This window comes from Saccostrea cucullata, unplaced genomic scaffold (genome assembly GCF_032062105.1).
Source record: "Saccostrea cucullata isolate Sc308-1 unplaced genomic scaffold, CSIRO_AGI_Scuc_v1 ctg366, whole genome shotgun sequence".
Taxonomy (NCBI): domain Eukaryota; kingdom Metazoa; phylum Mollusca; class Bivalvia; order Ostreida; family Ostreidae; genus Saccostrea; species Saccostrea cuccullata.
The window spans coordinates 143-24,894 of NW_026931480.1; the positions used below are offsets into that span (position 1 = coordinate 143).

Genomic DNA, 24,752 nt, shown 5'->3' on the forward strand with positions numbered 1-24,752 from the left:
TAGAAACGTCTATTTATGATTCTATTTTAAAACAGTTTGTTTGCAAGAAATCGTATCTCTAGTATACCAGTACTACATGTACATGTACTTGACAATAGACTGAAGGTTATCTTTCCATTAACATTAATATTACTGGACATATAATTACATGTAACGTATGATATTAACGGAGATTGATTGATTGTATGTTGTTTAACGTTCTCTCGAGAATGTTTCACTTATATGGAGACGTCACCTCTTGCCGGTGGAAAGCTGCAAATTTTTGTCCTATATTTGGCACTTGGCCATTAAGCAGTGAGGGGTCTTTTCGTGCCAGCACCTACTGAGACACGGGAACTCGGTTTATACGTCTCATCCGAAGGACCAGTGTCCACGTCCCACAGTGGGATTCGAACACGCGACGTAAGGATCAACTCCTTGCCTGACGACTCCAAAGCAGACGCTCTAACCACTGCGCCAAGCGGGCGACGATATCAACGGAGAAGTGCAACCTATGAGTTTGGCAACATCTCTGAATTCTTCCAATCTGACTTTGATTAATATTAAATCCATTGATGATAGTAAATAACATTTCACTCAACTCTGTTTAATAATTTTATTCTTTAAAAAGTACAAATGTATTACAAAATATAACCTACTAAAATTTGTGAAGGAGAGAAGTTGAACGTTTAAGAGCCCATCACCCGTTTACACATCAAGAAAGGGATTGAAATGAAAGGGGAATACTAGACAGTGCTTAAATAAAATCATGCATAGTACATTAAAAGTATTTAGTCTTCTAAGTGGAGACGGACATTAATTTTTGCCTTTCGTTTCGGTTTCGCAACCTCTTGCTGTGCTTGTTGATGCTGTTGTTCCACAGGTCCAGTCGACGTCACTTCAAAGTTGCGATAGATAATTCTTCCATTCAGAGGCTGAGTTGGGCGATAGTTGTCAATGAGATAATGGTCACCCTCTATTTCCTTATCCTCGTGAAGGGTTTGGAACATGTGTAACTAAAAATGGATTCAATTTCCAACTGAACATGTGAGAGAGATGATTTCAGAATGCGTTGTTGCATTTATATCTCTCTCTCTCTCTTTCTCTCAAAATTTTCAAGCTATATAAGTTCAATTGGCGTAGATTTTTTTCCTTTTTGGTTGTGTTATTTAAAAAAAAACTGTTTCGCATTGGAACTTTATATGTCAAATTCATGTTTTTACGATATTCAAAGTGACTTTAAGAAGTCATTCACAAAAATGCGGCATAAACTCTAAAGAACTTTTCCAAAAACATTTTGCAGAGTAAAATCCTATCTGTAAATAAGAATGGCTGAAAATAACTAACCTGCGCACTTGAGATCGGCATTTTATTGTCAAACACTGTCCAGACAACGCTTTGGAAGCAAGGAGGGGTAGTCAAACTGCCGGAGTAACGGTAAAAATGAGGATTGTATTCATCCATGTGGATTGGCAGCAGGAGACCAAGGTTCACGTTTGTCAGATCCATTTTTGATCCTTTATAAGTAATATAAAGTTAAAAACATAAGACTATTAACTATTAACAAGAGGCCCAGGGGCCACATCGCTCACCCCAGCACATCGACTAGGAAAAAACGCATCATCAGATCAGAACTGAAAGTTTACTGAGGTGAGGGGGGGGGGGGGGGCTTCAATTTTAATACTATTTGAGAATGCCTTCATATCAATACAGCATATGACTTTGCTCTTATTGATAAAAAGATTTCTTTTTTAAACATTTTGTTCCTACCGGTATATATTATTTCGTAACAATTTGAATTTGATTCCCCATTGCTTCCCTCCCTATCCTAAAGGGCCATGATTTGAACAAATTTAAATCTTCAATACATGAGGATGCTTACACGCAAATATGACTAAACATAGCTTTTCTGTTCTTGGGATTTTTTCCTTTATTTGTTCCACAATAGTGACCCAACCTACCCTTTGGGGTTATCATTTGAACAAATTTAATTCTACACTACATGAGAATGCTTCAATATAAATACTAGTACTACTAATCATGGCTTTGCTATTCTTGATAAGAAGACTTTTAAATATATTTTAATGTAAAACTTAGATCCCCCATTTTAGCCCAACCCTACCCCCAGGGGTCATAATTTGAACAAACTAGAATCTACACTACCTGAGGATGATTCCATATAGGGCTGGGTATTGGCCCGAGATTTCGTATTGCGATATATTGCGATATTTGTAACTGTATTGCGATATGTATTGCAATATTTTAAATGTAATTTAAATGGCATTTTCTTCCTAAATTTACTTTTAATTTACATGCAGAATGTACATAACTATGATAAGTAACCAACAATGACAAAAAAATTGTTAATTTCATTAAAGTTATGCTCTCAAATGTTCCCACAAAGCAACTTCTGTCGTACTGTTTGGCTTAATAACAAACTTTCATAAGTCCATTTTTATTTTTAATGACAAAATTCCTTACTCTAAGCATATTGCCAATATATCGATATTACAAAATCGTATTGCGATACGATATTTTTTGTCATTGTATTGCAATATATTGAAATATCGATATTATTGCCCAGCCCTAATTCCATATTAAATATCTCTAATCATGGCTTTAAAGTACTTGAAAAGAAGATTTTAAAAGTTTTCCATATATATTCCTATGTAAAACTTTGATCGGCCATTTTGGCCCCAAACTACCCCCGGGGGTCATGATTTGAACAAACTTGAATCTACACTACCCAAGGATGGTTCCACATGAGTTTCATCTTTCCTGGCCCAGTGAGAAGAAGAAGATTTGTAAAGATTTTTCCTATATATTCCTATGTAAAACTTTGATCGGCCATTTTGGCCCCACCCTACCCCCGGGGGTCATGATTTGAACAAACTTGAATCTACACTACCTGAGGATGGTTTCACATGAGTTTCATCTTTCCTGGCCCAGTGGTTCTTGAGAAGAAGATTTGTAAAGATTTTTCCTATATACTCCTATGTTAAACTTTGATCGGCCATTTTGGCCCCACCCTACCCCCGGGGGTCATGATTTGAACAAATTTGAATCTACACTACCCAAGGATGATTCCACATAAGTTTCATCTTTCCTGGCCCAGTGGTTCTTGAGAAGAAGATTTTTTTTAAAAATGCCATTAATTTTTCTCAAATTTATGATTATCTCCCCTTGGAAAAGGGCGTGGCCCTTCATTTGAACAAATTTGAATCCCCTTTTCCCAAGGATACTTTGTGGCAAGTTTAGTTGAAATTGGCCCAGTGGTTCTTGAGAAGAAGATAAAAATGTGAAAAGTTTACGACGACGACAACGCCAACGACTACAACGACAACGACAGACAACGGACAAATTTTGATCAGAAAAGCTCACTTGAGCCTTCGGCTCAGGTGAGCTAAAAAGCATTAATGGAAATTCTGTTTTGCATCAAGCCAGGCAGTTAATCATTCAAAATATTTTTTGAGCGGGTTTTTTTTTTTACCTTTTACTGGGACATGGCTCAGTTCATTGATAAGCGGGGCCAGTGCATAGTTGTCATGGTCCGACACCTGGAAGTTTTATGTAATATCCCTATTTCTTATTTCCTTGTGTCACACAACATAAATAACACGTTCATTTGGAATTTCAGAAATAAATTGAATTGGGTAATTATGAATTCATGATAATTTGAATGTAAGACGACATTACCTGATACCAGAAACCCAAAACTGCTAAGCCATCTCCGTCTTGTGTTGCAGCATTAGAAATATTACCATACTTCTCATTGTAATTGACCACGTGAAGCTGCAAAACGTGTGAAATACATCAGTAATTAATTGATTATTCATTAATACAAGTGGATATTGGTATATCTTGCATCGATAATTCGAATACCGTGATAATTTTTAAGTGATTTGACCCTTTATTTTACCCTCATTGCCTCAAACACTCTGACATATCAAAGTTTACTTAATTTCCCTGACTTTTAAAAGAAAGCTTAAACAGATGTTTTAATTTGCAATCATATGTACATTGTATATCAATTTGACATTGGTGCTACATTGTATTTGTTACAAAACAAACTATTAAATATAATATAATTGTAAATGAATAGTAAATCAATGGAGTATTGAACACAATAGAGGATCAAGTCCATTTACCTCCATGGGGAAATTGTGGCCATCAAAAGTGTGTTCCGATCCTTCATCACCACTATGGCCCCAATGGAAGTGGAACTGCGCCGTCTTAAATCTTCCCGGAAGTCCTCCGCCTTCTATGTATACGTCACCACTCTCAATGCTTACCTTGACTGAAGAACGGTATATTACTTGTAATATGTTTCAATATATAGCTGACTTCCATACACAGAAAAGTTAAAGCCGCCAGCTTTAAGTAGTAACTGAATATTTAATAAACATAACACGGGAATTTAGAGAATTGTGAGTCCTCGCTTCCCTTTTGGGATCTCTTTTGTCTCCTGCAAAGCAGAAAAACACTAAATCACTCTACCTACACCTTACACCTCGACAACTGTAAAAGGTTTGGAACCATGACTTTTGTTTTGTGTTGTTTACCGTCCCTTTCCAGAAATTTTCACTTTTATGGAGACGCCACCGCTTGCCTGTGGAGAGCTGCAAATTTTCTCCTACACTCAGGACCATTGAGCAGTAAGGGATCTTCTCGTGCCAGCTTCTACTGCGGCACGGGACTTCGGTTTATTCAGTCTCATCCGAAGGACCGGTCTCCACGTCCCACAGTGGGATTCGAACCCGCGACGTAAGGATCAATTCCTTACTTCGCGACTCTAGGGAAGACGCTTTAACCACTGCGTCACGCTGGCGACCCTATGACTTTTGTAAAATACCATGGACACCGACCTCGTAACCACCGACTTTGATCTTAGCCCCCGAAAAGTCAATTTTTGCGGTTTTATTCATTAGTCATATAGCATTCAGAGAATTAAGCATTATGATCCACAAATAAGAAGCAATTGTCAACTGATTAAAAAATTAAGGCATTTTATGCCTATTAAAAAATAACGGATAGACTTTTTCTATATACCACACTCAGTATCGGCCAGCATGCCTCCGTCTCAGGTTGATGAATGAGTCAAAGCTGCAAACTTGCAGGCCATTCTTTTTTAAAAAATAAAAAAATAATAACTGTTCATATTTTTTTCCCTATATGTTTACCTGTGTGTCCGTTGTTTTCCAGTTTTAAGCGATATTTGGTGGGGTCATCAAAGCCGTGAAACTCTATTGGCGTCATTTTAGAGTAGGTCATGTCTTCCACTTTCGGAAAATCGATCGGGGACTGGCGCACCTCCCCACACTGTTCAAATTCATTTGGCCATTCGTATATTCCTGCGCAAAAAAATGACAGATTATATACATGTATATCAACATTTTTGTATAAAATTAAGGTTAAAGGCCCTGTCACACCAAGCTGCGTTCACACGGAGTGATTACGGCGTTGTTAAATTTTTAAAATCGCCGTGGAATCGCAGGGAAATTGCACAAATTTCTGTAAAATTTTCACAATATGAGTTTTTCACGGCGTCCCTACGGCGCCGGACGCGAATCTACGGCGATCTCACGGCGTTCTACTGCGTTCCCATGGAGATCTCTCGGCGATTGACTGCGCTTCCGCGGAGTTTTCACGGCGTGTTAGGAGTTTTCACCTCGTGTTCACGGCCTTCTCACTGCGCTGGCTGCTTTCACAATACGTTCACAATGCGTTCTATACTCACTGATATTTACTCAAAAGGAATGTAAAACATTTTTGTTTAAAGATTATAGTTACAAGATGAAAAGACTTCTAATCTGCTAATCATGCCAAGAAAAATTCTTGATAACTAAAAATGTTCTATTTTAATAATTTAGTACTAAATTTTTAATAGTTTTATGATTAAACTGCTTTTTTTTCAATTTTATCGGTTCAGATGTGTTGTTAGATTTTCTTTGATTTTATTGTGAATGTAAAAAACAAATAATAAATAAACACACTGAAAAGTTTTCTACAAAATTTAATTGAAACAACAGAACAAGTTCTGGTGTAATTTTATCTTCCATTTTTTTTCACTTAAATGCTCCTAGTGCAACAAATACGTTGGAATTATTGCTGATCAAATATGATCCCATTGCTCTTGTTTTGTGAGCTGGCTGACAACGCTCGTGAAAACGCATTGTGATCGCAAAAGGACGCTGTAGAGACGCCATGGGAGCGCAATGATCGCAGTGACAACTCCGTGCTGTCGCCGTGTAGTCGCAGTCGAAAAAATCACAAGACGATAAATCTCATTAGAAGCGCCGTAAGAACGCGATAGAAACGCAGTGTCATCTCCAAGGACTCCGCGACATCTCCGTGAGGTCTCCGTGGAAGCGCAGTCTACTATCACTACGTTCCTGCCGCGATCATGTGCGTCTTCACGGCGTTCGTAGGAGCTCCCACTACGTTGCTGGAGATCTCACCGCGCTGCTACGGCGATCATACTACGTTTCTACTGCGTTCTTATCAGACCGCGATCACACGGCGCGTACTTTGTGCATGCCCAAAGTGATCGCCGTCCCCTGGTGTTCTAGGAGACCCTACGCGACCCTACGGCGTTCAGTGGAGATCTCGCCGCGTTGTCACTTTGCTGTAGGAGACTCTACTGCGATCACCTCGGCGTTTTGCATTTTTTGAGGACGCCGTGCAGTCGCCGTGAGGACGCAGCCCTGGTGTGACAGGGGTTTAACATGTTATGTTTTAATTGATTTATTTATGTAAGCCTACAGAATGCCGGTAGTTGTATTTATAGCTATGATGTTATGAAAAACAATTTGATTCAATTTTTCACCAAAAAAAATCCCAATCTAGCATCTTCCTCAATATATATATATATATATATAATATATATATATATATATATATATATATATATATATATATATATATATATATATATATATATATATATATTTATAGTTTGATTTATGATTTAAGACACACACAAATGGGGGCTAACAGAGATGGTCAGATGCGTCTTCACAACGATCTCCTTGAAATGTACTTTGCAATATTTTTAAAGAAACCCACATCAAATCTGTATACATATACCGCTTTACCGTGTTCTCCCGAGTAGTGCCATTCAGCTGAAATTCAAAAAAGATTCCATTTAGTACAGGTAGATACACAAAAAATAAAAAATCATAGTAGGATCTTAATGAGACCACAGGATCAAATCCAAATCCAATTATGTTGAGGAATATAAAAAATGACAATCATGAAATAGTATCAACATGCAAGTAGGAAAACACAATGTTGATTGATTTTTACAGCATAGAAAATGAAGAATCAATTGTTACAATTTTATACGTTGATTATGTCTTCAGTATTAATCCCCGTGTACAAGGGAATTTGGACTTTTATAAAAAATAATTTCTGATCAAAGTCATTACATATATGCCCTGTTCACACGGAGAGTTTAATTCGCAGTAAATTAATGCGAAGTAAACTAATGCGAATTAAAATAATGCGAATTAATGCCCTGTTCACACGACAAGTTTAATTCGCAGTAAATTAATGCGAAGTAAACTAATGCAAATCAAACTAATGCGAATTAAATTGCGTTCACACGACAGCTAATGCGAAGTAAACTAATGCGAATTAAAATTTTACTTCGACAGTCAGGCGTTAGGAATGCTATTATGACGTCATTTGCAAATCACGTCACCTTATGCTGAAGCAGATGCATTTGACATAATGTCACAGTGTCTGGAGACATATTGTAGTGATTAACACATTTTTTCTTAGTTTTTCACTCAAAAATAGCACAAGTACTTAAAGCTGACCACCGACAAGACGCATTTGACTTAATTTTGTCATTACGCATGCCCCAAAATTTAATTCGAATTAGCTTCGCATAGCGTTCACACGGAGCTAATGCGAAGTAACTTAATGCGCAGTAAACTAATGCGAAGTAAACTAATTCGCATTAAATTCTCCGTGTGAACGCTAAGCGAAGCTAATTCGAATTAATGCCCTGTTCACACGACGAGTTTAATTCGCAGTAAATTAATGCGAAGTAAACTAATGCGAATCAAATTAATGCGAATTAAATTGCGTTCACACGACAGCTAATGCGAAGTAAACTAATGCGAATTAAAATTTTTCTTCTACAGTCAGGCGTCAGTAAGTCTATTATGACGTCATTTGTAAATCACGTCATGTATGCAGAGCCATCCTTTGATACATCATGTAGAGGCTACAGGTATTCAATGATTTTAGTGATTAACATACTTTTCCTCAATGTTTGAACCATATATAGCACAAATACCTATATATACCCACCAACACGTGTCCTGTGGCTTAATTCTGGCCTTACGCATGCGTCAAAATTTAATTCGAATTAGCTTCGCTTAGCGTTCACACGGAGCTAATGCGAAGTAATTTAATGCGCATTAAACTAATTCGAATTAAACTAATTCGCATTAAATTCTCCGTGTGAACGCTAAGCGAAGCTAATTCGCAGTAAACTTACGTTTAATACGAATTAAACTCTCCGTGTGAACAAGGCATAAATTGCGTTCACACGACAGCTAATTCGAAGTAAACTAATGCAAATTAAAATTTTACTTCTGCAGCCCAGCGTCAGTACAGCTATTATCACGTCATTTGCAAATCACGTCATCTTGTACAGAAGCAGATCCATTTGACATAATGGCAAAGTGTCTGTATACACATTTTAATGATTAACAAAATTTTCCTTAGTTTTTCACTCAAAAATAGCACAAGTACCTATAGCTAACCACCGACAAGTGGCATTTGACTAAATTTTGCCATTACGCATTCATCAGAATTTAATTCGAATTAGCTTCGCTTAGCGTTCACACGGAGCTAATGCGAAGTAATTTAATGCGCAGTAAACTAATTCGAATTAAACTAATTCGCATTAAATTTCCCGTGTGAACGCTAAGCGAAGCTAATTCGCAGTAAACTTACGTTTAATTCGAATTAAACTCTCCGTGTGAACAGGGCATTAGTTCAACTATTGGTCCCAATTTTCATTCGAATAAATTCAAAATTTATAGATAATTAGATAACAGCATCAGTTATAATTATATATAATGATAAAGTATATTTTATGTTTTTCAAAAGAACCTTGTTTGTCTTATCGTTTTAGTGCATCTAGATAAATGATATTAATCGACAAAAATTAAAGAAACGAAAAGAAAAGTGCATTCAGCAAGAACCCTGAGTAATCAAATCTCATGCTTGCTGCGAGTTTCACATAAAAGTAAATTTATAAACGGGGAGTAACTTTGAAAATAAGAAAAAAATGTACATTATTGTGACATCTATTTTGAATATCGCTATTCTTTTAAAACTTTGATTTAAGAATATTCAATAAGTGTTCAATTCATTTAAAAGTTAGAATAAATACTTTAGAGTTTATATAATTAAACTAAGTAAATAATTTAACAATACAGACAATGTATCAAACTTGTAAGCATTGGTACTCATGCCTCTTTAGGAAGAAAAAAACTTTCATTTAATTTGAGAAACATAAATCTTAAAGAGATCCAAATTTATTTAAGTTTTAAAATTCTAATTAAATATCGTTTGTTTGTTTCTTGTTTTTTTTTGGGGGGGGGGGACAAAAATTAAAGAAATAAAAGAATAGTAAAATTACCTGCATCCAGAGAAAGAGCAAAGACACTCAGGATGATCAGTATCCACTGTATTGGAGCCATTGTTTACTTAAAAACCAAAAAAAATATAACCCTGAGCTTCTTAGAAGGACTCTAAATATGTCCCAAAAGCAGTTTTTATACATTTAGGTAAAGAGGCGGGGCTTCCAATCTGATTCAGCCTTTAGTTAATAAATGTCAATTTATCGAATATCTCTCTCTCTCTCCCCCATTGATGTTTTAAAACCTATATATAAAATGCTTAGACAACATTTTTCTCCCCCAATGTTGAGTTTGCCTTCATGCTTCGTAGCAGATATAAATACGAGGTATCCTAGTATTCAGAGATTTGACTTTTTTAGGAAATGAATTCTAAAAAATAATAAGCAATAATTATGATAAAAAATAATAATAAATTAAAACAGTTTTACTGTTTGAGAGTAAGAATTTTGTTTGCTTTTATTTCCTTTTAATTATTTTTCCCTCAGTATCAAATTTCTTTCTCCTACTTGTAGTAACAAAGGCTAAGCTTTTATAACTATACTGTATATAGAAAAAAGAAATAATTCTAAAATTACATGAAAATGAAAAATCTTTCTTGCGTTTGATTTTTCGCTGTTTTACTGAAAAAAAGACTAAACTTAAACAAAAAGTCATTAGATACGCAAAATAGAATTTACTTTTTTAGTTCTCTATACTTGGAGAAACGTTCAAGGCCAATTGAAGAAAATTGAAGTGCACGTGTCTGCAAAAGGTTCAACATCCGTACAGTCACACTTAATGATGAGAAATACATCAACACATATAAGTTAAGTACTGTATCTCAATGTCTTTGTCACAGATATTGAAGTCAAGATAAACACACCAGATTATCAGTTTGGATAAGATCAGAAGTTTATCCATTCTATAATATGTTTTAAAAAGAAATCAGAAATATAACAATATGAGGGATTATTTTTTTTCGTTTAGAGCTATTACGATCACGTGATCATAATGGATATGAGAGCACTGTCCTCTTCATTTATATCAATACACAATACATTTTGGTTACCAAAGATTGTATTTCTTAAGTTTATATTTCTATGAAGTTTTATTAAGGAAGACCAGTACCCTTTGCTTTCATGAATTTTATACTTAAAATATTCTAACTAGCCAGAACGTCTTTGATGTATCATAAGTTCACCCCTTAAATATCCCATTTATTACTTCATATCAAACTTGTAATATATGTATTTTTTAATTTTGCCAAAATATTGCTATTTAGAATCCCCTTTTTATAAATTTGAAAAGTATCTTAGTCCTTTTTATTGGCAAAGTTTAACTTGAGGTATTCTAGTGAATGTTCATTTTAAATTGCTTAAAAGCTATGAAAAGGGAAACTGGTTTTGAATAAAATCTTGATTTACAATAAACATGATATACACTGTAAGACATCAACCATCAATATTTAGGCAAATTTATATTCTCTAAATTTTGGTTTGAAAATGTAAAATTTCTTTTAACTAAATCTATTCTACGATTCGGGCCCCTGAAGTCTTGTTCAGCTGAACATGACTAAATAAAACAGGAAATCTGATCATTACTACAGCTGTTGTTGGTATTAATGTAGATACAAACAAAATTTGATGCTTTTTATCAATATATGTATACTATTCATATAGTCTGCATATTAATGTACTTTGGCAAACAGGTTTTCTCTTTATGCAAACAATGCCAATTTATGTTTCATGGCCTTAATCTCACATTATGAATTCACGGTCCTGTCTAGCTGCAAATGACATCATTTACCCGCATCTTAGAAGTAAAAAATACAATCAATCCTGCAATTTAAATTGTAATCATTGTGATAAATTTTGTGAGCAAAATTAGTTGATATAGAAATTATTCATGATTATAAAAACGTTGTCAATGGGTATTTCTCTAACAATAGACATTAAATGCCGACTAAAATCTAAACTCTATGACAAACGGTATGGCTTATTATAAGCTTTTCCGTCGTTAACTTTCCCTACAATTATACTGCTGTATGCACTCATACTCAACATCATCCATGTACCTGCAGAAACTTATTAGTATTTTTATCTCCATACTGATTTGAAATTAAGAGCATGCTTTGAGTGCGTTAGTTGTTTTTTTTTTCAAAACAGGGGCAGGCTACTGACTAAAAAGTTGATATTACTGGGATTTCAATAATTAGGGCCCCGCTCGGCGGGCGCCCTATAGTGATCAGTCTGTCTGTCCGTCCGTCTGTCCGAGATGTCTTGTCCGAAGCATATCTTTTTTCTCCTTGGCCTAATCTGGCTCACTACTTTACCTACAGAGTGCCCTTGGGTAACCGGTGTGCAGTGACCTTGAGCCATGTTTCTAGGTCAAAGGTCAAGGTCATAGCAGAATTGTATGAATAATCCTTGTCCGGAGCACATCTTCTATCTCCTTGGCCCAATCTGGTTCATACTTCACCCACAAAGTGCCCTTGGGTAACCGGTGTGCAGTGACCTTGAACCATGTATCTAGGTCAAACGTCAAAGTCATAGCAGAATTATATGAAAAATCTTTGTCCGGAGCATATCCTCTCTCCCTTGGCCCAATCTGGCTCACACTTCACTCACAGAGTGCCTTTGGGTAAAGGGTGTGCAGTGACCTTGAATAATATTTCTAGGTCAAAGGTTAAAGTTAAAGTAGAATTATATGAAAAATCCTTGTTTGGAGCATATCTCTGCCCCTTGTCCAACTAGGTTCACTCTAAAAAAAGTTTTACTTGTTTTTAAAATAAGATATTAGATTAAGAAAAAATAGTAATTATTAGTAATCCATTTAGTCAGAATAGCAAGTAAATGACTATCATGGTTAGTAATTGTAAACATAATAAGTAATAAGGATGAATTCATTTACTTATAAAATGATTTACTACGTATCAATAGAATTACTTAAATTATAGGAATTGTGTTACTTAAAATTAGTAAATGAACTACTCATTTTTGTTAAATTATTATTACTTAATTTAGAGATAATATGCTTTCTATTTACTAAATTTTATGAATTATTACTAAGTAAATGTAATTCTTTAAAATCTAGAATATTATTACTCAAAAGAATACTAAGTAAATGAAATACTTATCATATTTACTAAAATCGACATTATTTACTAGAAACACTGCAAGGTACCGACCCTCTGACATGTGAGTACTACACACAGATTTTTTAACCAGAGTTCCCTAATTGGGCCCTCTGAGTAGTTATATACAAGAAATCTATCTATGATGGAAACAATTATACTTTCTATTTCTTTTGCCAATTTCTTTGTAATTGTTTTATTATATATAACAATAAAACATTCGATTCCAACTTCGAAAGCCTTAAAAATTGAATAAGTTGTATCTTTTTAAGGACCATTTTAAAAATGGTTAAACATTTCAAGTACTTAATATCGCATTTTTATTAATGACTTTTTTTTCACATGAAGGAATATTTAGAAGAAAGATAACTCCTCCTCACAGACAATTAGTGATAGACTACCATATTTTTATTATGATCTGAATTCTCCTAGATTTAGTAAATAAATTTTTGTTTTAAGTAAATCAATGTGTGATTCAAACATAATGTGTTTTAACCTTATGCCCCTGTATGCAACATTTCAAAGGTTAAACTTTTCTTATATACAAATTTAAAATTATTGGGGATATTCCAAGGTCAAAAAAGGTTATTGGTATCTAATGAAAGGTCTTGCCAAAAAAAATACATATTGAAATATGGATGAATTTAAAAATATGGTCAAGGCACCAATTTTGAAATGTAGGTAGGTCAAAGACAAAACAGATTTGGTGGTACCCACAAAGGTCTTGTCACAAGGATAAATGTAATTTTTTAATGCATTAATAATCCTTTTAAAGTTACAGTCAAGGTTTGCTTTTTAAAAGTGGGTCAAACTCCAAGGTCAAGGTCAAAGGTCAAAGTTTTGGTATCCTATGAATGGTCTTCTCAAAATGATTACATATATGTTATGAAAGCACTATTCCTGACCATTAAAAAATGGCCAAGGTTAAAGTTTTTATTTCACAAGGATGGAAATCTCCAAGGTCAAGGTCAAAATTTCACAGTTGTTGGTATTCAATGAAAGTTCTTTCAACAAAAAATATATATGTGAAGTATACATGTCCTGGTATTTACTGTTCAAAAGATTTGGATAAAGAATAAGTTTATTTTTTGTGTAAAGTGAGTCAAACTTCAAGGTCAAGGTCAAATTTGGTGATACTCAAAGAAAGGTCTTATCACAAGGAATACACGTGTGAAATATGAAAGTCATAGCTCCGCTAAATCAAAAGTTATGGGCAAGGTTAAAGTCTTTAAACTGGACAAACAGAGAGACATAGACAATAGACAGACAGACGGACACGACAAAAACTATATTCCCCCGAAACTTCGTTTAAAATATAAATTATATAGTAAATAGTGGTAAAATGTAAGTAAAGACCAAGTAATGTTATTACTTATATACACAAATTTAAGTAAATATAAATTACTAAGTAAAACTTTTTAGTGTGTAAGTAAAACAATTCTTTAAAATACAAAAATCAAGTAAAACATTTGAATCTAGTAATTGACATATATTTCAGTAATTGATTTAAAATTTTAAGTAAATGCTTAGTAATTATCTATTACTTATCTTTGTTATTTCAAGTAAAAAATGACTACTAAGTAAAACATTTTTAAGAGTGAATTCATACCTACTTCACAGAGTGCCTTTCGGTGAAGGGTGTGCAGTGACCTTGAACCATGTTGAAGGTCTAAGGATAAGGTCATAGCAGAGAAATAGCCTCTCTGTTTAAAATCTTTGTTCGGTACATAATTGTTTCCCTTAAGAGCACTCGGCCTCAAACAAATTGACTGGGTATGTGATTTTCCTACCATATTATGATAGAGATTATGCAACAATATTCATAGAGGATACATTTCTAAAAGTTTTTAATTGTATTATTTTTCAGGGAGTAGTTACTTTTTGTCCCGTTAAATCTCAAACACCTTCAAAATTGTCTTTTTACATTTTCATTTATGCTATAATTTGGCCAAATAATGATACTAGTTTATCAAGCTAAAAATTTCAATTTTCATGCCATGTTGTAATTTTTTTTTTAATGTTTTTTAATGTATTTATTCAATAAATTCAAAGTGTAAATTAACATGATATTTTTTATTATGGCCTTAATTGCCAACAGCAAACCAACAGCTAAACTGTGTGACAAACATAATGATTTAAGCTTTTCCTGCGTCAATTTTCTCTATCTACATGTACTTATATAAAATAAATCAGACATTCAACCATGCACGTGTATATGGTGTTTACATCTAACTAAAAGAATGTTTTTAAACGTACGATCAAATTTTTACATGTAAATAGAAACAAGCAAATAATTGAATAAGTTGATATTACTGGATCAGCTATTGTTAAAAGTCAGCATCAGCTTGGGGTTAACAAAACTTCATAACTAAATTTAGAATTCAAAAGTCGCTTTTAAGACCTTTCTTGCAAATACAATTAATCGATGGGTCCCATTTTAACTGACATATTTCCAGCCAATTGTTTGTCCATTTTAAATATACCGTTTAACTACAGTACACGTACTTTCGGATCAGAGGTAGGATTACTGAGCGGATGTAGCTGGTCGATTGGGATGTTTACTTCTCATAGGCATCTGACCCTACCTATGGTGTTTCCACGGGTTGATGTTGTCTTGTTCACGATTCGTTTGCTTCACTAGATTGATGAGATTGAAATGATCACTGATCGTTATCTTCAGTTTTTTAGCTCACCTGAGCCGAAGGTCTGATCAAAATTTGTCAGAATTTGTCCCTTTTCTGTCGTTGGCGTTGCTGATGTTGGTGTCGTCCTACACTTTTCACATTTTCATCTTCTTCTCAAGAACCACTGGGCCAATTTCAACCAAACTTGCCACAAAGTATCCTTGAGTGCAGGGAATTCAAGTTTGTTCAAATGAAGGACCATGCCCTCTTCCAAGGGGAGATAATTATGAATTAATGAAAAATTAATGGCATCTCTTAAAAATCTTTTTCTCAAGAACCACTGGATCAGGAAAGATAAAACTCATGTGGAAGCATTCTGAGGTCGTGTAGATTTAAATTTGTTCAAATCATGACCCCCGGGGATAGGGCGGAGCCACAATGGCTGATTAAAGTTTTACATAGGAATATATACGAAAAATCTTTAAAAATCTTCTCAAGAACAGCAAAGCCATGATTGATGATATTTATGATTCATGATTGGAATCATCCTCAGGTGTTATAGATTCAAGTTTGTTCAAAACATGACCCCCGTGGGTAGGGTGGGGCCACAATGGACGACCAAATTTTAACATAGAAGTATATAGGTAAAATCTTAAAAAATATTCTTCTCAAGAACAGTGAAGACATTATTGGTCATATTCATATGGACGCATCTGCAGGTAGTGTAGATTCAAGTTTGTACAAACATGACCCCGGGGATAGGGTGAGGCCACAATGTACGATCAACGTTTAACAAAGGGAATATATGGGAAATGAATCTTTTAAAATCACCAAAGGAATGATTGTTCATATTTATGTGAAAGCATCCTCATGTGGTGTAGATTCAAATTTGTTCACATCATGACTCTTGGGATAGGGTGGAGTTACATATGGACAATGAAAGTTTAACATAGGAGTATATAGGAAAAGTCTTCAAAAATCTTCTCAAGAACACCAAAGCCATAAGTGTTCATATTTATGTGAAGGCATCAACAGGTAGTGTAGATTCAAGTGTGTTCAAAATCATGACCCCCTGGGTAGGGAAGAGCTACCATGGACGATCAAGGTTTAAATAAGAGTATATAGGAAAAATCTTCTTCTCAAGAACAGCAAAGCCATGGTTTGTCATATTTATTTGGAAGCATCCTCAGATAGTGTAGATTAAAGTCTGTTTAAATCTTACTTCCATTCCCTTATTACATGTACTTCAGTAACTTTCAATGTCAGTCTGCTCAGTTCAGTGCAAGAGTTAGAACCAAGGGGGCATTGAGACTATTAAAGAATTGTGTAAGTACTTCTCTGTTTTCCCGACGTCTTGACTTTGCATCCTGTCTACGAAACAGATCCATGACAGGGGCCCTTGACCTAATGCTAGACTAGCACCAATTTTAGTGATTTCAAAAGGATTAATTAAAAATTGCCATATTTGGCTCTAAGCGCCGTAGTTGATGGCCATGTACTCTTTACACATTGCATCATGAGTTTGGTTCAAGGTCTTAGGGGTTTCCTTTGTCTGTTTTGCACTCTACAAATATTCATAATGAGCAATATCAAACGAAATGGTGTACCATGATTTTTTTCTTCCTTTAGATAAACGAAATAATGATGCAATTATCCTCTTTAGTAGATCTATATCTTCATGCGTGTATACTTTTCATATATGTTTACTTAGAGTAATTTATTAAAACATAACTGATATGATTCATTCTACTGTAACAAGGCTGACGGCAATTGCAATATTTTTCTTTATTAATTTCTTTCTTTTTTTTCGTGAGTATGCACTTCAGTAGTGAAGATTAACTAAGGCTTGGTGTTAATCTATTTCAGCACTATCAATTCTGTTCATTGAGAAAAATTATGAATGAAAACTGAAATATTTTATATAATATTATCTGAATTACAGCTAGATATAGAACACTTTTTAAAAAAAACACCCAGTAGTGCTTTATTAAGGACAAATATCCTTTGCTCTAATCAATATAATATATAGCACCGTTAAAATGTCCTACGGAGGACCTGTTCCAAAACGCAGTAATCGGATTATATTCCATTCTGATAACTTAAATCAGACACGTAGTATCGGATTCGGATGGGGAGAGGGCTCCTGCTTTTATACCAAACATAGCGTTTTTTTGTTGGAAATGTATATTGGTAAAGGATTCCCTCTTTTCAGTTGCATTCAAATTTATTTAGAGTATTCGGATTAAGAATATTGATATTTTTTAAAGTTGGAAACCAAATTTCCCCACACACATCACACCCTAAAACGAAATAATTTTTTCATAATTTTCTTCCAAGTTTTTTCTTTTTTCAGGTAAGTTGTCAGTTCGTTTCCCCTCCCTTCTACAAAATATGTACACTCAATGATCTTTTATTTGCTAGCAAATGTATGTATAAATGTAACCTATCGTTACATGTATGTCGTATTTTGGTTGACGTGTTTCATAACAATTATTATAAGCCTTAAGGTAGGATTCTTCTCATATTTCTAATATTTAAAAATTAATGAAATTTTCACAGAATCAAGAAGACAATATCAGTAAAAGATAGTATCAGTGAAATTAAATTTGACCGTTTTATATTGGAGGCAAGGTCAGGTCAAGGTCGTTAACTTTTTCCTTGACATTAAAAATAAAAATATACTGTTGCCAATCATGTGATACCTACTTCTATTTCAAAAGTTTAATGATTGTTCTTTTTGCATAAAAACATATTACTATATCGGGTCCATCGCATGATATTACCAAATTTACATAAATAATTTAACTTAACTGGATATTGGCTAATCCGAATTTTCTCTGTTTTCCTTAATTTTTTAGGATATTTTAGTTATTTTCATATGCTTCCTATATTTAACTTTTTCTTATTTTCACATATAATAAAGTAGTCTTATAAATGTACAAAATGATACAAAAACAAAAAGTTTTGATCGTTTACTACGAGAGAAAAAATACTTTTTATGGATTTTTGGCTCAAATCTGCACTTTGATAGGAAGCATTTAAAAGTTAATAAAGTTCTAGTTTGTTTGAAAAATCATATTTATTTGATATATTTTAAAGTTTAGTCCCTCGTTATTAATCTAACTTACATTTGAAAATTTCTCCAAGTCTTCGATTGGGTAAAAATTATAACTAAATTCATTGTTCTATTATAATTTTGAGAGGCAGAAAAGAAGATATTTTCATACGCCACCATTCCGCCAAAAATATAGTCCCTGCTAGTTTTCAAACTTAAGGCAGTTTACCATTTCTATTTAAAGTTGTACACTTGTGATGAGGAAAAATATGGTCTTTTAAATTCCTTACACCTCAATATATAAGACATATAAGCAAATATACTTTGAATGTTTCATCTAGTCAGAAACCAGAGAAGAATCCTACCTTAAGTTTATTTTTAAACTAGAATTGACTCTGAATTATTCTGTTTACATATAACATTACCTGTTCAGTACTATATATTGATGGTTTACGGTTAGAGTTACCGGACAACTGGGAATGCTTACTCCTACAGGCACCAGCAGATCCCATCTGTAGAAAGAACTACGAACTCTAACTCTTGATTCCCGCCTACATTTTGCATCCATTAAATTCAATGTTAATGGCAATTTGGCTATTAAATCTTTGTTTAATACAAAGAACAGTTCTATGGTAATTGATTAATCATTTTAATTCCAGCGCTTGATAGTAAATTATCATTAATTCCAGCTCTTGAAAAAAGGGGGGTAGTAATTTTCTGGTGATTTTCTAGTGAAATCGAACTTTCAAGAATCACCATATTTTGAAATAGTCTTAAATATGATAAAATGTATCTCATATCTTTTCTTATGTTTTATGCAAATAAATAAAACATATATAAATTAATAAAATACAATTATTTAGTTGTAAATAGTTTAAAATTGGTGAAAAATCAGCATTTTTTTCGTTTTTTGTCTATAAACATATGTCCCCCCCCCCCCGTGAAACACAAAAAGCTTTGGCATAAATTTGTAAAATGACAGTCCATATTACCTGTAAAAAGGAATTTTTGTTTCACGGGGGGGGGGGGGGGGGGGGAGAGGTTTTAAAAATATTTTCCGTTTTCCGTTGATTTCTATAGTGAAAAACACAAATTTTACCAAAATTATAGAGTTATCTCTCTTTGGTATCCCAAATAAGTAACGTTTTATGAAAATTCATATTAATATCTATAAAAATTTTGAAAATCATTCGAATATCTTAACTTTTGAGAATTGACTTAGAGGTAGGAGGGAAAACAATATTATCGTTCGTAGTTCTTATAACAATCTTACCAAAAGGCGATAAACCAAGAGACTTTTTAAAAAAAATGGCGACCAATATCTTTGCTCAATGTTTCATATAAAATAGCTTCTGCATGTATTGCAAATAGAATAAAATGCGTATTAGATTATCTTATACACGACAATCAAAAAAGTTTTCTTAAGAATAGATTTATTGGTGAAAATACACGTATTATCTACGATGTACTTCAAAGCAAAGACAAGAAATATACTAGGAATTATTTTACTCATTGACTTTAAGAAGGCTTTTGATTCGGTTTCATGGAAATTTATGTACAAAACATTAAAGACTTTTAACTTTGGTCCTGACCTTATCAAGTGGATACAAGTACTATATAATCAAACTCATCTATGTGTAATTCAAAACGGTATATTTTCACAATTCTTCAAAATAGGTAGAGGTTGTCGCCAAGGAGATCCTGTCTCTCCATATATATTTAGCCTTTGTGTAGAGATTATGGGATGTATGATTAGACAAAATAAAAATATAAAAGGAATAAGAATAGGTGAGGAAAAAAATATTTTTACTTCAATATGCAGATGACACAGTTATGTTTTTAGATGGTTCAGAAAAAGAGCCTAAAAAGTGCCTTAGATCTTCTTTTTCAGTTTTCAAAATTGTCAGGACTTAAACCAAATATTACCAAAACAAAATCAAACAAAATCAAATATGGATAGGCTCTGAAATAAATTCCAGAAAAACTCTTTATAATGAAACAGGACTTCAGAGGACAGTAGAACCTTTTTCAGTTCTTGGTATCACATATACTGCTGACCTAAAAAATATGCAACAACTTAATTTTGAGAAATGTCTTCAAAACATTAAAAAGGAAACCAATTCTTGGTCAAAAAGAAATTTAACCCCACTATGGAAGGTTAAAGTAATAAAAAGTCTATTCTTATCCAAATTAACACATTTATTTACTGTTCTCCCAAAGCCGGATAAAAAGTGGATAAAAGAATTGGAAAAACTTTTTTATAAATTTATCTGGAATAACAAAACAGAGAAAATCTCAAGAAAAACAATGCAACTTTCCAAAGAGAATGGAGGGCTTATGACAAATATTGACTATTTTATTAAATCTCTAAAATTGACTTGGATCAAAAGATTATTGTTTACAAAATCTGATTGGATTCCACTGTTCACTGAAATAACAAAGTGTAATATTGCACACCTGGCCCATTTTGGACCAGAGTATACAAAAGTTAAAGCAAAGAACACACAAAATAGCTTTTGGAAAAAAGTATTGGATATATTTTCAGAATTTTTAAGTTTGGTAACATGCAACTTGAACCAGGGAGATATTTTATTAGAACCTCTCTGGTATAACAATAAAATTATGGTTCAAAATAAGTATGTTTTTTTCAAAACCATTGTATAAAAAGGGATTTATTGTAGTTGGTGATTTATTTAAGCATTGAATTCATATTTTTGGCTTCTTCGGTCCTATAACACACCTGGCCGTGCCGACAAATTGAATACCGCGCGTTAGCGCGGTAATCGGCACGGCCAGGTGTGTTTAGGACCGAAGACAGCCAAAAATATGAATTCAATGCTTACATTTACATTCTCTAATTTTCCTTCTTCGTGATTGCTTATTTCGTTTATCTTTAATGTGAATTTAACGCCCTTCAAAACTGACGCGGTTAATAGACGTAAGAGCCGTTTGTGACGTCATATGACGTTGCAAAGTTAAATAACGCAAACAAACATTGCGAGGAAAAAAAGTGACAAATTGATTTTAAACGAACATTTGTAGTATTTTTACGTTAATTTAATTAATTAAATTGAGTTAAAACATTGTACATTTTGGTGTTCCCAGATTATAGAAAATGCATATAGTTCCTACTTTGTATTCTAACGCGCGGTGACAAGGTTTCGCGTGTGTTATAGAAATTTGAATGTCGTGGATTTCTAATGAATTTCATAAGGAAAAATACATAGAATGTAAATATTTGACAATAATGGTAAATTTTTATGCTTTGATGATCTTGCCCATGAATACTCCTTAAAGATTCCTTTTACTCTATACGAAGGTATAAAAAGAGCAATTTTGCATTCTTGGTCTAATGTTAGAAATATAGGGATTAAATCTATCATGAGACCTTGTCTGCCAAAATTTGTGGAAATTCTCAACAAAGATAAAGAAGGTTCTAAAACAATTTATGATACATACATGACTCTGTGTATTATACTTCACCAAAGTGTGAATCGAAATGGGCTAAAGAATTGCAGTTGCATCAGGAATTTAATTGGAAACTGATTCATAAAAAATATTATTGAATAACAAAAGACACAAGACTTTTATGGTTTAATTTTAGAATTATACATAGGATTCTTGGTACAAATACTTATTTTTATCTAAAAATAAGGAAAATGAGCTATGTTCTCTATGTCAGCAAGATGTTGAATCAATTACACATATTTTCTTTTATTGTCCCAAACCCTTACCAAAGTAAAATTATTGCAGCAATATTGCCGCTATATTGCGGCAACATTGCCGCAACACATTTTTGTCACCAGAAACAAGCTTTTTGGGTTAGTGAAATATCACCCCTAGCGGCAACAACTTCTGGTGACATTCTGGCAATACTGCCAGAAAAAAACTTTCTGGCAGTATTGCCAGAATGTTACCAGAAGATCTAGGATTACCCGTTAGGCATTTGTGAGCATGCTCAGTCATTTACTTCCTCTTTTTTAAAAAAATGGAGGGATTTCAAAGGCAAGCATGTTTTGCTTCATTATGGAATGGTATCAAGTTAATTGGATATGTTAATTGTGTACAATAGGATTAGACATGATGACTAGTAAGACTGAATGATGTGGAATAGCCAGAAAAAAAGAATTTCAGCATTTTCCCTGGCATAGCCTTTTGAAAGAATTATTAGGAATGCCTAACTCTGTTTTCATGGTACATGTGTATAACTTGGTAAGTCAAAACCATATTCTTTTTCAGATGAATGATTCTATGGAGATAAAATAAGAAAAATTATATGTTTTTCAACTAGTGCTTGTGATGCATGTATACTATATATAATACTTGTATGTCTAATATATATCATACCATTGTTGCATGAAAAGATGAATGTAATGTTATCAATTAAATCCATGAACATAAATAATTAATTTATTGCATAAATTTGAATACCTGCAAGAAAATAATGATTTTATATATATGCTGGAAATTACAAACAAGCTATATATTATACATTATACTGATTAATTGGTATTGGGGAATTTGTGATGGGCAGCTAATTAAGGTTATTTGAAAGATGATGCAGAGTTGCTGGACATTTTCACTGTGGCATATTAATATTTTTTATATACAGATTTTTTATGTGCCCGGATTGATAGATTTGGGGTGCATATTGTTTTTGTCCTGTCTGTTTGCAAACTTGAACCTTCGCCATAAGTGATAACTTTTGAACCAATGAGATCAGATAGAGACTTCATATTTGGTATGCATACTCCACTTATTAAGTCCTTTCAGATGACACCAAGGTCAATGACCTTGTGACCTTGACTGTGACCTATATGCTAAAAATAGTTTTTTATTGAATATTCGCCATAATTTAAAAACCATGAAAAATAGAGACTATATATTTAGTATGCATACTTAACTAATTTAGGTCTTTAAAATGACACCAAGGTCTTTGACAAGTAACCTTGGCTGTGACCCATATGCTTAAGATAGATTTTTTGAACCTTCGACATAACTTTTGAACCATGAAAGATGGTAACCTTATATCTGGTATGCATTCTCCACTAATTATGCTCTTTCAAATGACACCAAGGTCAATGACCTTCTGACCTCTACTGTGATCTCTATTCTAAAAATAGCCTTTTTAAACCTCCACCAAAAATTTTGAACCATAAGAGACAGAGACTTCATATTTAAAATGCATATTCCACTAATTAAGTTCTTTCAAATGACATCAAGGTCAATGACCTTGTGACTTTGTGACCTATATGCTAAAACGGTTTTTCAAACTTTGTTGCCGCTTGGGGCATAGTGTTTCAAAAACACATCCTTTTTCAACAAAATTTTTCTATCTTTTCAAAGAATAGCATAAGCTTAAGTAGCTATTTCTTACTGACTCTGTAGCTTATTATGCTATTGATTTTTATGTTCCTCAGCACAATTTGTTAATTGTTAGACTGATAGATTATTTTTTCTTTTAAATACCATGCAGTTTATATAGGTAGTACTGCAGTGTTGCCCCAATATTGCTGCAGCAGAACCTGAAATAATACATGTACTGCAATTGCTTTGCAGCAACATTGCCGCAACACCTTTCTGGCAATATTGCCGCAAATCTAATTTACATACGAAAAACGATATTGCCGCAATATTGCTTCAATATACTGCCAGAATGTTGCTACAATATTGCCGCAACATTGCCGCAACACTTTTCTGGCAATATTGCCGCAAATCTAATTTACATACGAAAAACGATATTGCCGCAATATTGCTGCAATGTATTGCCAGAATGTTGCTGCAGTATTGCGGCAATAATGCCAGAAGATGTTGCCAGAAGGTTAGTATTTTGGTAAGGGAAGTAAACCCAATTTGGTCTCTTTTAGAAGAATGGATATTTGAAAAAAACTGGAAAAATAATAAAATTTGATGTATGTACAGTTATACTTGGTTCTTCAACAGAAGACACAGCTACCAATCTTATATTGTTACTTATTAAACAATACATATTTCAACAATCAAGAAAAAACCAACATTTCAGTATTACTATTCAAAGTGTCCTTAAATACTTATATGTGTATTATAAATTTGAAGAAAAACTGTATAAGGCTAAAAATGAACTAAATGTGTATAAAAGAAGATGGAATTACTGGAAAAGCATATTTGAAAGCATAAATATCTAGATATAATGTCATCTATTTTATCATATTTGTGTGATTTGTGTATTCATATTTTTTGTTTAATATTCATGATATTTCAAAATTGTACATTTTTAACTCTCCAAGCCTTGGTGTGACTGTGTATGTGTATGTATATTTGTGTATAAAGTCAATGGAAAA

At 33.4% G+C, this 24,752-nt stretch overlaps 1 protein-coding gene across 1 annotated transcript; it reads right to left on the reverse strand.

Annotated features, from left to right (window-relative positions):
• Nucleotides 1-581: 581 nt before the first annotated feature.
• On the reverse strand, nt 582-9,797 carry LOC134232712 (carbonic anhydrase 2-like). The gene is made up of 8 exons (XM_062714694.1): nt 9,641-9,797; nt 7,074-7,100; nt 5,160-5,330; nt 4,128-4,276; nt 3,676-3,771; nt 3,470-3,536; nt 1,327-1,496; nt 582-995 (listed from the first exon to the last, which is right to left on the reverse strand). The coding sequence occupies exons 1-8, from the start codon at nt 9,699-9,701 to the stop codon at nt 771-773; spliced, it is 966 nt and encodes a 321-aa protein (XP_062570678.1). The 5' UTR covers nt 9,702-9,797; the 3' UTR covers nt 582-770.
• Between the last annotated feature and the right edge of the window lie 14,955 nt (nt 9,798-24,752).